At 36.9% G+C, this 18,296-nt stretch overlaps 1 protein-coding gene across 2 annotated transcripts in view; it reads right to left on the bottom strand.

The window, feature by feature from the left end:
• The window catches only part of LOC150098226 (angiogenic factor with G patch and FHA domains 1-like), a 287,180-nt gene that overhangs the window by 110,827 nt on the left and 158,057 nt on the right, over positions 1 to 18,296 (bottom strand). For both annotated transcript variants that reach the window (XM_090406375.1, XM_090406374.1), the window contains exon 9: positions 6,464 to 6,626. In XM_090406375.1, coding sequence (XP_090262501.1) covers positions 6,464 to 6,626 — 163 coding nt within the window. The remainder of the gene's footprint in view (positions 1 to 6,463; positions 6,627 to 18,296) is intronic.

The raw sequence follows: 18,296 nt of genomic DNA, 5'->3' as shown, positions 1-18,296 counted from the left end.
TATCCTGGATTGGTCCAATGAATTTTGCCAGCCTTTGTGACATTTCCACAGACAATCAAAATGCTAGTGGTGGTGGGCGGTAGATGGCATTGGTGTAGTTGATTGAGACAGAGAGCTGTAGAGAAGGTGCCCTTCCTCGATGAGTCTTTGGACTCCCTGGAGGCGTCATGTAATAATAATAATAATAAAATAATGATAAAGTTAAATGCACCACAATACAGTACGTGACCATTATAGTGAACCTGGGACACCAAACACATAGTTGGTTATAGCAACTGTTTGCTATAGTGAATTTTGAGTGATAACCATCCCCCCCCCCCCACACTCCATTCCCGTGGAACAAAAGAAATCACTAGGAATTTGTTTTAAAAAATTATAAGAAATAACAAACAAAAAATAGCAAAAAACATAAGAAATTGCCAGAAATAGAACAAAAGAGATTGTGAGAAATGAAAGGATTCATTGGAAACAGAACAAAGGAAATAGCAGGCAATAAAAAAATTGCAAGAAACAGAACAAAGGAAATAGCAGGCAATAAAAAAATTGCAAGAAACAGAACAAAAGAAATGATAATGGGGAGGGGATATAACTTGAAGAGAACAAAATTCTAAAAATGGAAATCCACAATTATTTACATTTACATTTCGGAATGTTATAACTTAAATTAATGTCACTTACTTGAAATCTCCACAAACTAAAGTAACATTAAAATCAAAAAATCAAAAATAACCTGAAAACTTGCAGTCAGTCAACTTGTTCACTTCCAGTTTCAAAATTCCTAGATCTCTACCCTTGTCAGTTACTCCAAGCATAATCCCACCATTATGACTTTGGATATCTCATCATGCAAAGTGCATAACTTTATGCTTACTAACACTAAATTGAAAGCTGTTATCATTTGCTCACACTTTCAACCTATTCAAATCACCCTCAAAATTTTGTATATCAGTAGCATCTCTGATTGCACTGCTTATTTTTTATCATCGGCAAACAACTGAGGATTTCCTGTCAGTACCCTCCCAATATCATTAATGTATAGATTAAACAACAATAGTACAAGGACTGATTCCTGGGCACACCACTGTTATTTTTAATTCTTTGTTACAATATCCTATCACTAGGGCAATAATTAGCATACATCAACTGCAGGCATGTGTGCACACACAGTGTTTATACTATTGATGCATGCTTTATAAATATATGTTGAAGCCTAACCAATACCTTTCCTAGGTATCCTGTTTGTCATGCTGATGTGTCTTCCATGCAACGAGTGTTCCTTGAAGGGCTTGGAGGGAAAGTATTTTGATGTCTTGGGAAGTAAGACCTAACCCCTGTGCATCCTTATAGGACTTTACACACCACATGCCTCTATATAAAATGGTTACAGCAAAAAAAAAAAAAAAAAAACTGGTAGAGAGCCATCATGAAATCAGGAAAACAAGGAGATCAGGAAAGAATGTAGGATTGCAAAAGAACTATGGCTCAACAACAAATGCAAGGAAATTGAACTTCTGGACAAAAAGCACAAAACCAGAGAACTTAATGAAAAAGTTAGGGAGCTAACTAGCAAATCTTGCAAAAGGATAGGCTCTCATTGCATTGAAGATACCAGTGGAAACATCTTAATGGAGAAAGACAAAATAAGGGACAGATGGGTAGAGTATTCAAAGGAGCTCTACAATCATGATAGAATAGATAAGCCAATGCAAGGAGATTTGGAGGGCCTGCTATTCTTACCTGGGAAGTAACAAATGCCATTAGGAAACTGAGACCAGGAAAATCTCCAGGAATGGATGGAATTATGGCAGAATATCTAAAGGCTTTAGATGATAAGGCTATAAGATCACTGACTGACATATGTAATAAAATATATGAAACTGGACACCTACCAAAAGATTTTAAGCACTCAACATTCCTACCAATACCTAAAAAATCAAAGACAATCAAATGTGAAGCATACAGAACAATCAGTCTGATCAGTCAGATAGCAAAAGTTATGTTATATATCATCCTAGAAAGAAATAAACATAAAATCAAAATGGAAATTAATGAAACACAACTGGTTTTCAGGAAAATAAAGGAACTAGAGAAGGACTCTTCAACATTAGAACTATTATAGAAAGATATCTGGAGAAGCAGAAAGAAGTCTACTTAAGTTTTATTGACTACACAAAGGACTTTGACAATATACAACATGAACAACTAACCAAATGCATCATAATTTTTGAGTAGATGGCAAAGATACCAGATTACAGATAAATCTATATTGGGAGCAAACTGCCTCAATAAAAATATCAGGAGAAATCTCGGAGGAATTCCAGTAAAGAAGGGTGTCAAACAAAGCTGTGTTCTTTCTCCTATATTGTTTAACCTCTATACTGAAAATATCTTCTAGCAATTAGAATAATTTAAAGGAGTCAGCATAGGAGGTGAGAATATAAACAACTTAAGATATGCAGATGATACAGTACTGCTAGCTGAAAATAAAAAAGATCTTTAAAACCTATTAGAAGAGATGCTGAAGCTAAGTGAAAAATATGGACTTAATTTCAACTTCAAAAAAACTAAAACCATGCTGGTAACAAGAAAAAAAAGGGAAAATACCTGATATAAATATTAAAATCAGAGGAAATACTTCAGATCAAGTAGGGAGTTATATATATTTGGGTCAACTAATTACAGAGAATGGAAAGTGTAATAAGGAAATATTAAGAAGAATAGAAATTGCTAGATCAACCTTCATTAGCATGAAAAACATTCTGACCTCGAGGGAAATTCACACAAAAAAAGAATTAGGCTGTCCAAATGTATGTATGGTCAACACTGCTATATGCAGCAGAAACCTAGACAATATCAAAATATTGCAAAAATAAACTAAAAGCCTTTGAAATGTGGATCCTCAGAAGAATTCTTAGAGTTCCATGGACTGCCAAAAAAACAAATTTAGAAATATTAGAGATGACTGGAGAAAATAGGAATCTGTTGAAAACCATTAAGAAAAGGAAAACCACCTACATTGGTCACATTTGAATCCCTACAAAAAACATTTCAAGGACTGATACAAGGAAAAAGAAGAAGAGGAAGACAGAGAACAGATTGGATGAGAAATATTAAGGACTGGACCTTTTTGTCCTATGAAGAATGCAAAAGAGAAGCACAAAACCGTACATGGTGGAAACTCATGGTAGTCAATCTCCTGGAAGGAGATGACATCTGACAAGACAAGAGAGCCATCATATTATTATTATTATCACCTAAGACTTCCAGGGAGTCAAGGACTCAAGGGAAGCTATAAATCACCTAAACCAGCTGTCATGCTTTCCCTTAAATTCATTCACACCAGATGCACTCACTACCTCTAAAGGGAAACTATTCCACTCACTCACTGCTCTGCGAGATAAAAACCTAGCTCTTACCTCCTCCTTTGACTGTGAACAAACTTAACCTCCATGGATGCCCCCATGTTCTCTTTCTGCCTTCCATATAATGAAAAATCTCATCAGATGCTATCCTACAACAACCATTCAAAAGTTTACAGACCGTTAGAATATCACCCCCTCTTTTTCCTGTTAACCATAATCTGTAATCCACATACAGTCCTCATAATTTAAATCCCATGATCCAGATATAATCTTTGTAACTCTTCTTTGCACCCTTTCCACAGCTCTTTATCCCCCTTGGAATCAGGGAGATCAGATCTGCACACAACAATCCAGGTGTGGTCTTATTAAAGAGGCAAAACGACTTCCTTATCCTTACAGCCAAAGTTCATTTCAACATTGCAATTATCCTCTGAGTTGTATTTACAACTTTTGCTATGTGACCTTTGAACTTCAAATTCCTATCCACCAATATGCCAAGATCCCTTGCCTCCTCAGTTTCTTGTAGTATAACCTAACTAATATAATATAATATGCAGCTGGAAATATAATCATGCCAAAGTGCATAACGTTACTCTTACTAACATTAAACTGACAGCCATTTTTGTTTTCCGAACTGGAGACAGGAGAAGAACCAGAAGACATCCCTAGAAGCTGTATAAGGGTGTGAACAGGGGTAAGGAGTAGAATTTTTGCATGGAGAGTGGTGGGTAATTGGAATGTATTGCCTGAAAGTGTAGTGAGTGCAGAGATGGTGAATTAAGTCAAGATATGATGAAATGTGTGTGTGAGAGAGAGAGATGGGCCTCACGTGATGAGTCTCTTGAATCCATGGAGGTCTGATAATAATAATAATTTTATTTTATGTGGCTCTCACCCACAAAAGGGCTAAGAATTTATTTTTCTATTTTTTTTTATTGATTTTATATATTTTTTACATAATCCAGAAACACTGGTCTTGAGACCAAATGTTGAACTTTTTCAAGCCAATTCAGGCCTCTAATAAGCAAGGTGGTGGTTTCATGCAGGTGATACAATTCATTTCCTATCTGACAGGCCGAGCCACTCTCCTTGCCTGTTCTTTGTCCTCCTCCTGGAACTGATTATTATGACTTATCTTATGTTACCTCCATAATATCTTCCTTTTTTTCCCCTTGTACTGCATGCTTAATCTCCACATTCATCCATTTCACACCTACCTTCTGACCCTTCACTGTTCCTCCTTGCTTCTTTCATCAAGCTTTCATATCCTCCGTCATATTATATTTATCCTTACTTAAATCATTAGTTCCAACAAGAACTACCATCTCTTTTACTTTTCTTTTCTGTTACTCTACTGTGTTCATCACATTTTTTATTTTAGTTTATTTTAACAGCAGTATTGATTACAACACACAATTATAAGAAAATATTAATATTTATTAACTTATTAGCTGATATATCGGAGCAGTTTGTCAGAGTAGACAAAATAACAATTTGGTAGAACAGAAAAAATACTAAATGTTTCCCAGAAATCTCCTCCATTGCCTATCACACAAGACTACACTAAAACTGTTATCATCCCATACATTCAAGGCACACTTGAAAATATATCTAAAGTGGTTAATAAATATCAGCTACGCACCATATTCAAACAATATGTCAAATTTGCAACTCTCATCTGTTCAACTAAGAATAAACTCTCTTTTTTATCGTATGCAGGAGTTTATGAAGTGCCCTGATCTTGTGACCTGGCTTATTATGGACAGACAGGAAGAACTGTTGACATCTGTGAACATAAAAAATACATTCTGCACTATTGTTATGGCAAATCAGGTCTAGCAGAACATGCTTAGGATACCCCTTTGCACTGGATCAAATGGAAAAAAACAAAAGCGCTATACAGAAGTAATTATAAGTCAGAGAGATTGTTTTTGGAATCAACAGCAGCTTTAAAACATACACCAAAACTTAACAAGTCTGGCTGTATAAATTTAAAAATCTGGGAGTCAGTCATTTTAAGATCTAAGTAATACTTGTTTTTCTCTTTTTGCAACAATAGATGGCCAGCTAGGACTTTCGTTCCTTGTGTCTGTTACATTATTTTTATACTAGTTCCATTGTTATACCAAATTATGTTTTGTGTAGTGTGACAAACTGTTCTTGTGCTCTGAAGATGCTGGATGTACTACCAGCAAATATCAGCTAATAAGTTAATCAATATTAATTATTTTCTTATCATTCTGTGTCGTGATCAATACTATTAAAATAAACTAACATTGCCAACACATAAGCCCTTCGACTCGTTTTTTATTTTAGCTCACGAGAAACTTTGACGCAGGACTCCATCATCAAGGGCAAATTTAATTATCTAATCTTCATACAATATTACTTCTTTTTTTCTCATATTTTAAAGTTTTTCTCATATTTGAAATTTAAACATTAACTGTAAATTTTTATTTTTACAATTTCGTATCTTTCTTATTCTCTTATTATTGTGTGCAATTGTACTTTTTCATGTTGTTGTTGTTCTTTATATACGGTTTCTGCCAATCCTTTGTCTTTTGTCATCAATGTATGATTTCTTTTGTTTTGTTTCCTACAATTTTTTTTTTATTTCCCACAATTTCCTTTCGTTATGTTGTTTTATTTCTGCAATAACTGATATATCTCCCACAATTTCCTTTGTTATATTTCACCGAGTATTTTCTTTTGTCATATTTTCTGTGATTTTTTCTTCATTTGATTACCCATGTTTCTTTGTTCTGTTTCCTAAGACTTGTTTGTTTTGTAGTCAATGTACAATTTCTCACCATTTCTTATGTCTCCTAATAGTGATGTCATTTGCTAAAAATTTCAGAAATTTGCAAAGAATTTCCCTATTGTGGATATTTTCAGCTTTTACCTGGTTGTAATAGTGAGCTTATAATAATATTGCTTCTATGGGACTTAGACCAGGATTTTTCCGTGGTTCATTATAGCACATCATTTCATTATGTTGGTGTTCACTATAGTGCATGTCTACCATATTTTAGAGTTCTTAAAAGACATTTTGTATATAAATGGATTAAAAGTGCATTAAATAGAACTAACATTTATCATACCTAATGAGTAATTTTTTATTTCATTAAGTTTTGCTTGAACCTGACCAGGTTCACATTCATCGCATGTTTCATCACCATCATGAATATGAAGCAATACTTTGCAGGTCCCAAAAGTTAAACAATCACCATGTTTAACAATATGAAATTCACTCTTTTCTTTTGCCTAGAATAAAAGAAATCAAGAAATCTGTTAATGAAACCCTGAGCTGTCTGGAATTACTCTGGTTAAAAGTGTAATAATTAACAGAAAAGTATTTCAAAAATTATTGGGATGATTATTAAAACTATATAACTTAACAATAATGACTACATATGTACCAGCATAATAATGCTTGCCCACACACAGTTTAGTGGTTTCCCTTCACCATCTTCATTAAGAGCTTCCATAGATCAGTTGGTTAGACAAATCTCTTTGTTATCGCTATCTAATCTCTGTAAATGAAAGTGACGGAAATGGAATGAAAGCTAGTGAGATTGAGGGAGTGAAAGAACGCAAGAATGAAGAAGCAAAAGTAAGTGATAAGGAAGTTTGAATGAGGAAACTGAAGGAAGATGAGGCAGAATGACAGCGAGCAATACTGCAGTGAGAGTAAAATTGCTGGAATGTAAGATTTGATAAAGGAGTTATTCAAATAAAAAATTAAATGAGGAACATGGGGAGTGATATCAGATGTTTAGCGAAAACAAATGTAAGTATGCAAAAGAACAGAATAAAAGAAAAAAGGATGAAAGAGATGACAAATGATTTGAGGGTAGCAGTGTATGGAGATGCTATTGTTAGAGGATTGATTAATGAGAGAGTCCATAAGGTCTGCTACCCAGGAGGGAGAATGAACAAGATAATTCATGCTTTGAACATGAGGAGGAAACGAGCAAGAGAATTAGTGGTGGTTGTAGGGACAAATGATTTAAGTGAACATATGGAGAATGTAAGGGCAAATATCAGGAGGTTATTGAGTAGAATAAAAGATAACAGTATAATTGGAAAGGCTGTCAGTGTATTGCCAAGATATGACAATGATGCAATTGAGACATAGAGAAAAAAATCGTGAGTGGTATGCTAGAGGAGCTGTGCGAGGAGAAGGGAGTACAGTTTGTGGATGTATGGCATATATTTGAGGGAAGACTGGAATTATACAGATGTGATGGAGTGCATCTGAATGGCTTTGGAGTGAGTGAAAACTGGAGAAACTGTTGGTAGACAGAAGTGAAATATGCAATGCAAGCAAGAGGTCAGAAGTAAGAGATGAAGTCAAAGGATAGCAGAATGATACTGAAGAGACTGAAGTGCTTGACAATGGAAACGGTGGTCATGTGAGAGACGAAGAGAAAATGAGAATGCAAGAGGAATAGGGGAAATGGAGAAGAAAGGGATTATCAGCATAGAAATGGAACAGATTTGAATGCGAGTGGGTTAGTTGAGATTGAGCGGGCATATGCAGTAAGCAGTGATAAAGGTGACTGGGCAAGAGCAGGTGTTACTAACTTTCATCTCCCTTATTTCTGATACTCTTGGTATCAGAAATAAGGGAGATGAAATAGTTTCACTGATCAAGTTTATTCCTCCAAGATCGTTGGAATAAGTGAAACATGGTTGAATGAATGAATATGATATCCTAAGGAATAGAAATGGAAGAGTGAGGATAGAAAGGACAATAAGGGGGGTTTGGGAGTTGATGATATCATGGGAATTATGTCCACAGACATGAAAGAGGGAAATAGTAGAAATTGTTTTGAGGCAGTGTGGTGTGAGATGGATGTTGACAACAAGACATATCTAGTTGGATGTTGCTATAGGCCAGGAAATGATGTGGAGGGTGGTGATGAAGAAATGTATTAAACAACTTGGGTTAGGGAACAAAGGAAGGGTGATTATTATGGGCAATTTTAATTATGGCAGTATAAACTGGAATGAAGAGAGAGCATTTAAGAATAAGGAAAATGAATTTCTTGAGTTCTTGACAGGCAACTATCTCAGACAGCACGTAAAGGAGGGCATGCAAGGATCAAGAGTTTTAGATCTTATCATTTCATCAGGGGATGTAATTGTGAGGAGTCTTTCACCTCCAGATGGTGAAAGCGATCATGAAGTGATCACATAGGTTGTGGCTAGCCATACAATGATACAATGACTACTGTGAGAAAAGGATATATGTGGAAGAACAATCATCATCAAAAATTCCTGACGTACCCATCAAGGAATCTAGAGGATATTATGATAGTATTACATGAAGAACTTACATCATTACTAACTTCCTATCAACAGTTTTCCTAAAACTCAATCTCCAAAATAATTTTCCTCCGAATCAATGTCAAGACTATAACATTATCAGATCTTATATTTTATATATAAGGCACTTTTTACTGTATCAATCCACCTATATCTTGGTCTTCCTCTGGATCTTTTTTCTGTCAACCTCGCAGAGAACACTTCTTTTGCTCATTTTCCTCTCCCATTAGATTAGCTGAGATTATCTCTGAGATTAGCTCTGTTAACACATTCCTGGATACTAACAGTGTCAAGTTCTTTTCTAATAATTCGTTTTTAACATGATATTGTCATTGATGCCATTTGTTCATGCCCCTAATCTTTCTCAGGACTCTCATATCAGTGGTCGTTAGTCTTTGGAAGTGTTTTATTTCTAACCCAGATCTCAGATCCATAAGTTAAAATTGGTTTGAACACTTTCTTGTATATAGCTAATTTAGTATTTCGACTAATTTCTCTCTTATTCCATATAAATTTATTCAGTTGATTTCCTACCGAGAATAGGAGCAGTAGAAGAGAAGGAACGAGAGAGAGGTATAGGAAGGATAGAAGAGGAGAGAATAGAAACAGTAGAGGAGAGGGAATGATAAAAGAGAAGAGAATGGAAACAGTAAGAATGCAAGGGAGTGCTGGTACCATGGACAGAGTGATGCCAAGACAGCAGGTAAGTAGGGGAAAAGAAAAAGGGTTAGAGGAGAGAGAGAGAGTGAGGGATGCAGGTGAGCAATCAAGGAACAGAGTGGTGAGAGGTGTGATGTATGGAGACTCGATGATCCGTGGTGTGCAAGATAGGAGGCCAGAGGAGTGTATGCCTGGAGGAACGATAGGAAGTGTGGCTTTGGCAATTAAGCAGGGTGAATGAAATGACTGCGATGGTGGGCACGAATGACTTGAGAGGTAGTGTAAATCGAGTGGTGAGAAATCTGAGATTCATAATTGAGGTTGTACAAAAGAAAATGCAGAGAGGAAAGATAGTGTGTATGTGTGTGTGTGTGTGTGTATTATCCAGGTATAATAATTAGAGCGTAGCAGAAGAGCAGTAATCACGAATAGCATAATAACCAGAATGTGTCAGAAGAGAGGATTGGAATATGTGGATGCTTGGAGGGCATTTGGGGACAGAGAGGAACTGTATGCGAGAGACCGTTTGCATTTGAATGAAGAAGAACATAGACATCTAGAGAGATTGCTATTTTCTAAAAGTCGGTGTGTCAATGAAGGGAAACTAGAGTTCCCAGTGTGGATGGTAGCAGGGGTGGCCTCTTGTGGGAATGGGTTCTTGGGGGGGGGGACATCAGGTAATACTGAGTCCAGTGGGATCTGGAGGGTATAATGATAAGTATAAAAGCAGTGACATTTTTATGCTTTATACTAATGCCAGGAGAATCCAGAATAAAGGAGATGAATTGGTGGTGCTGATATGGCCAAAGATTATTGGGATCACTGAGATGTGGTTGATAGAAGAGGGAGCAGGTACAGCATTTTTCAGCAAGATAGGAGGGGAAAACATGGTAGTGGAGTACTGCTTATGCTTTCAAAACTAATGGTTTTGGAACCATATGGTGTGAGGTAGAGGTGGACAAGACAGGATATTTAGTGGGGTGTTGCTACAAGCTAAGGGAGTACAGAGAGTGGGGAGCAGGAGATGTTTAGGCAGTTGAGCTTGGTAAGTGCAAGAAGAATGATTGTTATGGGAGATTTTAACTACGGCAATGTAAGCTGGGAAGAGGAAAATGCATGTAGTAATAAGGAATGGAATTCTAGAATTCTTGAGGGAAAAATGTCTTAGGCAACATGTAATAGAGGGAACAAGAGGTTCAAGAGTTTTGGATTTGATCATAGCATCAGAAGAGCTGATAATAACTATGATGACATCTCCCCCATGCCCCAACTGGAGAGAGTGACCATGTGGTTTTGACATGGAAGATGAATAGACATGCAGGAGTATCAAAGAAAAGGGGAACATATGTGGAATTATAAGGGGGATGATTATAATAAGTCTTACATATCAACGTGGGGCAGTTCTATGGAGGGCAGAATTGGAAGGCAGGATATCATTAATGCTTGGGAAATGGTGAAGGAATATTTGTTAGCAGCAATAGTAAGCTGTATTCCATGAGTGAAGAAGCAGACATAATTTGGTGTAAAGTGGTTGACAAACAATATCAAACAGGAACTGCAGGTGAAAAAGAGATTATGGAAGAGATATAAGGAGAGGGGGTGGAGAGCAGATGCATGAAGAATATAAGACTCAGGCCAAGAGAGAGTCACTCTCCTGGCCCAAGTCTTATATTGTGAGGAAGGCAAAACTGGAATATGAGAAGAGACTGGCAGTAAGATCTAAAGAAAATCCTAGGGAATTTTTTAGCTATGTGGCCAGTAGGAGGAGAAATTATTGTGGAAGAATGACATTGTGGGATAAAAATGGGAATAGAGTGACTGATGCAGAGGACATAGTGGAGTTGTTCAATGTGCACTTTATTGGAGTATTTCATCCTGGAGAAGAAGGTTTTAATACTAGAGGGGTAGGACAGGTTTGAGGTTTAGAGGTGCAAGAGGAGGGTGTGTTCCAAATACTGAGTATTCTGGAATTCAGTAAAGCAGTGGGCCTGGATCATATTTCATCACAGGTTTTGAGAGAATGTGTTAAAGAACTGACAGCTCCTTTGACTTGGCTTTTCAACGTAAGAATTTGAGTTGGCTTTTCACAGCTCCTTTGACCCGGCTTTTCTGGTTACGGGAATGGAAGGAAGGCAAGATAGGGCCATTGCATAAGGGCGGTAGCAGATTGAAAGTGTCTAATTATAGGCCAGTTTGTGTGTCATCAGTAGTTATTAAGGTATTGGAGAAATTAGTGAGGGACTATATACAGCGATGGGCAGATGAGGGTAATATTATCTGAGAGAATCAACATGGATTTGTCAAGGGGTGGTCTTGCTTAAGATTGCTTTGTATAATAAAGTGACAAGAGCAGTTGATGAAGGAAAGGCATACACTGCCTTTTTTTTTTGGATTCTGTAAAGGCATTTGACAGGGTGCCACGTGATAAGCTGATATTTAAGTTACAGCACATGAGTTTAGATGTCGGGTTAGTCAACTGGATTCAGGATTGGCTGTCTGATAGGTATCAGAGAGTTGTGTATGGTGGGGCAATATCAAAGAAGAGGAAGGTTACAAGTGGGGTTCCACAGGGCTCAGTACTGAGACCTGTATTGCTTAACCTTTATATCAATAACATTGTCAATGGATTGCAAGGGTATATTCAGTTGTTTGCAGATAATGTGAAGCTGGGAAGGGTTATTAGTAATAGTACAGATGTGGTGGCCCTGCAAGAGGATTTGAATAAACTAGACAAATGGGCAAATGAATGGGGGTCGATTTAATACAGCAAAATGTAAAGTTTTGAAGTTTGAGATACAATGATGGGAGGCTGCATACTCGACTGGAGAAGCTGTACTAAAGGAAGTAGGGGAGACAAGAAAGCTGGGGATCATGATTGATAAAAAAATGAAATTCAGGGGGCATATTGCAAAGGTGGCGAAAGTTGCAATACTGAGAAGGATCCTGACCTGCAGAGATAGAAGAGTTAGAATTCTGTTGTATAAGATCCTGATCAGACCACACTTAGGCTACTGTTCTCAAATTTGGTCCCCAGAATTTGAAGGGGATAAATTAACTGTAGAGAGGGTGCAGAGGCAGATAACAAAGATGGTTTCAAGACTGTACAATGTTAATTATGAGGATCGGCTGAGGGAAGGTGGACTGCAGAGTTTGCGATAGATAGGAGAAGAGGTGATATGATAGAGACTTTTAAACTGTTGAGAGGCAGTTACAGGGTGGACAGGGAGTTCTTTCACTTGGTGGAGCAGCGGGAAGGAGCGATGACAAGGGGTCATCACTGGAAAGTACGAAAGGAAGCTGTGAGCAAGAGGGTGAGTAGTGGTTTCTTTGCATGGAGGGTGGTGGAACCTTGGAATGCATTGCCTGACAGAGTGATGAGAGCAAGAATGGTCAACGAGTTCAAGGAGTGGTCTGATAGACTTTGTGTTTTCTAGGAAGGACCTCCCGTGATGAGTCTCTTGACTCCGTGGAGGCCTGAATAATAAAAACTGTGCCTAATAGCTGAAATGTTTTACTTGTTCTATAGGTTCTTCATTCACGATGTATTGATATTTTCAATGTTTCTGCCAATTTTCATTGTCTTTGTCTTGTTATTGCTGACCTTCATACCATATCTATTACAACAGTTATTCAATTTATTCAGGGAATCTTGCAGACTTGTACTGAATTTATTTAGAAGTATAACATCATCTGCATAAAGTAAAGCACTGAGATTAACATATCCAATTTTGATATCAGGTTTAATACTGCTTCCTTTCATTATGTGATCAATATAGATAATAAATAACAGAGGGGATAATGTACATCCTTGTCTGACACCAAATTTAATATCAAACCATATTCCTGTACTTCCTTCAATTCTAACTGCTGACTCAAATAAAGGCTAAGTATTGTTTGATATAATGCCCCATTGACACCTTATAACTGTAACATTTTGAATAGTTTTTCTCTTGGCACCTTGTCATATGCCTTTTCCAAATTTAAATACAGTTTTTTATATTCCAACAATTTCTCAACTATTTAATAAATTAAAGACTTAATTCTGTATGTTAGTCAAGTAAATATTAGTTTAATATCCAACGTTTCACTGACTGATATCTGTCAGCATTTTCAAAGGAATACACCGGTAAGCAATAGAAAGTAACAAACCGACAATTCTAAAAATTATATAAAGTTATCACTGTGCGTGATACAATGATATAATACACATGTGTCGCAAGTGCAACATTTTATTTGTTGAGATATTTAATTTTCATGAACGTTCAAAAATTTTCAAAAAAAGAGCTATACAGTGTACCACAGACCCTGGCAACCTACAAGAAGAATTAATGAAAATATCCAAAGATCTAACCCTAAATGGCTACCCTACAAGAATCATCAACAAGATTCTCTTTAGTGACATACCTCAAAGACAACGAGATGAAACCCAATACATCAGCTCTATAACAATTCCATTTGCTAGTGCCATATCCAGAAAATTAGCTCTTCTTCTAAAACCATATAATATCAGAGTAACCTTCAAACCTATTGAGACCATTCAAAAGTTTATAAGATCACTGAAAGATAGCCATCCTTTCTACAAATACTCTGGAGTTTATAGCATACCTTGTTCTTGCGATATTAATTACATCGGACAGACATCTAGAAGTTTTGATACAAGAAAGAAAGAACACATATGCTATGTAAGGAATAACAGACAGGATATATCAGGCCTTTCTTCACACTTTGCCTCTACCAACCATAATATTGAATGGGATATGAGCCATATGCCCTACATAGAAGACAACTACCATTCCAGAACCTTTAAAGAAGCTGCTACAGTCGCCTGTTTAAGAGGTAACTTAAATAAGAATCAAGGCCTAATCTTACCAGATATATGGAAAACTCTAATCAGATCATTTAACCAAAAAGAAATGAACTTTCATGATATTTACAATAAATATCTCAACAAATAAAACGTTGCACTTGCAACACACGTATTATATCATTGTATCACACACACAGTGATAACTTTATATAATTTTTAGAATTGTCGGTTAGTTTCCTAGTTTTTGTTGCTTTCTATTGCTTACCAGTGTATTCCTTTGAAAATGCTGACAGATATCAGTCAGTGAAACATTGGATATTAAACTAATATTTACTTGACTAACATACAGAATTAAGTCTTTAATTTATTAATACTAGTAGTCAAGAAAAAGGTCATAATAATAATTCTCAACTATTTGTTGTAAAGTGAAAATCTGATCCTGACAGCCTCTATTTGGTCTAAATCCAGCTTGTTTTTCACCAAGCTTTCCCTCCATACTCCTTCTTAACCGTTTCTAAGTATACTTACATAAATCTCACCAGGAACGCTCATTGGAGAAATACCTCTGTAATTCTCACATTCAGTTTTTATTTCCTTTTATATATATATGGGTACTATGAGAGCTCTACTCCAATCATATAGAATCTGTCCTTCTGAATCAGGCTTTCTGAATTATGCAGTGGAGCCACTGTAAGATTTTTATACCACCATACTTGAGCATTTTAGTCAAATATCTACTCCAGGTGCCTTTCCACATTTCAGGCTTTTGATGGCTTTTTTCTACTTCAAGTATGGATATGTATTCCTGATTGCATGCCTATTGAGTGTTTTTTTTACCACTGGGCTGTCACTGTTTGTTTCATTTAGCAGTTTTTTGAAGTAATTACTCCGTACATTAAGGATATTTTTTCAACTTTGTTCTTTCCTCAATTTCTCTGCTTTTTCAACAGCCTCCAGCATATTTTGCCACCTTCCTGATATTTATTTTCTATATTCTTACCAAAGTCTTCCCATTTCTTTTGTTTAGCTGGTTTTACACAATGTTAAGCTTTCTTACATTTGTCTCTGTATTCTCTAAGAGCACAAGCTGACTTATTTGCCAGGAACTTTCGATATGCTTTCTTCTTTTCCTTCATTGCCTGTTTAACTTCCTGTGTCCACCATGCTGTTCAAATTTTTCTATCCTTGCAGACAACCTCACCACATGCCTCTCTGGCTGAATCAATCAATCAATCAATCAATGTTTTCTTCAGGGCTTGCCATCGAATCTCCAAGTTTGGTTCCTGTTCTCAAATGCATTTTTCACATCTGAGAGCTGCTCAACTTTTATTCGCTTTAAAACTTTCTTACGTCTTCTTCTTTTCAATATGAAATTCAATTTCATCCTATGCAAGACTAAATGGCGATCACTTCCAATTCTAGTGTCCTGCACCAGCAAAAAAACATCACTATCAACAATAACATAGTCAATAAGACTTTTTTTAGTTCTTTCCTCTTCTCCCTATATGAATTTGTCCACATTTTTATGTTGGACCATTGTATTAGTAATAACCAGTCCATGTCCTGAGAAGAAATCGAATAGATATTTGCCATTATTATTAGCTTTGCTCTTTTCTCCAAATTTTCCCAAAATATTTCTGTACGTCTGACAATCATTTCCTATGCTGCTATTCAGATCCCCAACCCCTATTATGTCGATGTGGTACTTATCCAATTCCTCAGCTAGCTTCATTTCTTTGCCATTCAGGCTTCTCATGTTGATAGTACCAATCTTGAACTCTGGTGATGTTGAGTTGGGGCGTATTTTGGAATTTGTTCCAGTAGCTGATTTACGCTGTTCGCCCTGATTCCCTAGCGAAAACAACAGGGGCGACTGTGCGACGCCCCAGCCGGCATTAAATTCTGTCATGTTGTACCATCATTTTATTTATGGTTTAAGCCAATAAGAATACAATTTGGTCGGCTAAATCCCAAATTGCAGCCCATCCTTGTTTGTTTAGTATCCAGGTAGATACCTAACAGGGTGCACCATAAGAAGGTGTGGATTGGACATTAAGTGAGAAGCCCTGGTCAGTTCTTTGCATTCCTTTAAAGGCTATGTGGAGGTCTCCTCTTAGATATACAGCTTTGACCCTTAAGCACCCCTGGTGATTATGCACCTGGTGCACTATTGTTCCAAGCTGTCTCCAAGCTTAAGGAGACAGCCTGGAGCTAGAGCATGGAATGAGGAGTTGAGCAGTAAGGAAATAAATGCTGCTTGGGAACTAATGAAGAAATACATAACAGCATGAATGTGTGAATGTATTCTGAAGGTCAAAAAGGCTGAATAAGGTAGGTGTAAAACAGATGAATGAGGGGGATTAATATGACATCTGGAAGAAGGCACTTTGTAGGCAGCACAAGATGAATAATAGTAATAAGCAGTTGCATGAAGAGTGCAACGAGCAAGCCAGGAGAGTGACTCAGTAACGGCAACAAAAATGCAGCATGAGCAGAAATTAGCAAATCAGGCCTATAAAAACCTCAAGAGTATTTTAGATATGTGGCAAGTAGAAGGAAGAACAATTATGGTAAGATGATGTTAATGGATGAAGATGGTAGAGTTATAACTGCTGCAGAAGACATTGTTGAGGTATTCAGTGATCATTTTATAAGTGTTTCATCATTGTCAGGGTGAAATAACGAAAAATTCAAGTGTAGAGGATATAGGAGAAGATTGCTTAATTGTGAGTGAGTAGGAGTATATGAGAAATAAATAAACTTGATGTCAATAATGTGAAAGGATTTTATGACATATCATGTCTTAAGAGAATGCTCCAGGGAATTGGCATGCCTGTTTAATAAGAGTCCTACAACAGCACAGGTTCCGGGGGAGTAGAAAGAAGGTAAAACTGTTCCACAGCATAAAGGTGGTGATAAGGCTGTGGCTACAAATTATAGGCCAATCTGTATATCTGGAGTTGTGGTGAAGATACTAGAGAGGATTGACCACAGCAGTATTTTCTGTGGTTGTCAGCATGGATTTATTAAAGGGAGATCATGTTTTACTAACTTATTATGTATTATAACAAGGTGACAAATGTCTTGGAATAGTGTATGGCAGTCTATCAAAAGCTTTTTGATATATTTAACAGCTTGTTGCCATACAACAAGATGTTAAATAAATTAAAACAGATGGGACTGGATAACAGACTTTTCGGTGACTGGCTGTCAGATAAGTATCAGAAAGTTGTATATGGAGGTGCAGTATCCTGAAAGAGGAAAGTCATTAGTGGTGTGCTGCAGGAATATGTATTGAGACTATTGTTGTTCAATTTGTATATTAATGATATTGGGACAGGTTTAACTGATGATATGCAGCTGTTTGCAGATGATGAAAAAATGAGAGCAATGCAGAGACAAGCAGATGTTGTAGCCTTATGGGAGGACTTGAACAGATTGTATCAAAGGGCAGGTAAGTGGAAATATCAGTTTAGTGTAAGATTTTGAAATTTGATAAGCAACAATAGCATGCAAAGTATACACTTTGTGGGGAAACTTTAAAGGAGGTAGAGGAGATGAGAGCTCTGGGAGCGGTGATTGACAAGACCTGAAGTTCAGGCCAAACTGCACAAGTTGTGAAGACATCACATTGCATAATAGCAATGATGTGGAGGACCCTGTGTGCAAAAATAAAGAGGTTATGATGTCATTGTACAAGGCCTTGAACAGGCCTCATATAGATTATTTGCACAGATTTGTTTGCCAGGTTTTCATGGTGACAAGGATATGAACTTGAAACCTTATACCCTTTTCTGGAATGGAGTATGAGGACAGATTGAGAGTGTAAGTTGAATAGGATGAGGGGGGGGGGGGATATGATTGAGACATATAAGCTAGTCAGGAGTGATTATCGAGTTAACATGGAAGAAATTTTTCATAGAATGGGAGGGGGGGGGGGGTAGAACAAGAAGCCATCCCTGGAAACTGTATAAGGAGAGTGTGAGCAGAGGAATGAAGAGCAGGTTCTTTATATGGTGAGTGGAATGCTTTGTCTGAGTATGTTGTGAATATACACACATTGAATCAGTTTAAGGCATGGCTGGATAAGGTTTGTGTGTGTGTGATAGTTTGTACCTCCCATGATGAGTCTCTGA

Source organism: Typopeltis vanoorti, chromosome 16, assembly GCF_054136105.1.
Source record: "Typopeltis vanoorti isolate ZY-2024b chromosome 16, IOZ_Tvanoo_1.0, whole genome shotgun sequence".
In the NCBI taxonomy this organism is placed as follows: Eukaryota; Metazoa; Arthropoda; class Arachnida; order Uropygi; family Thelyphonidae; genus Typopeltis; species Typopeltis vanoorti.
The sequence above is the reverse complement of the archived record's forward strand: the minus strand, read 5'-3'. Positions and strand labels throughout refer to the sequence as shown.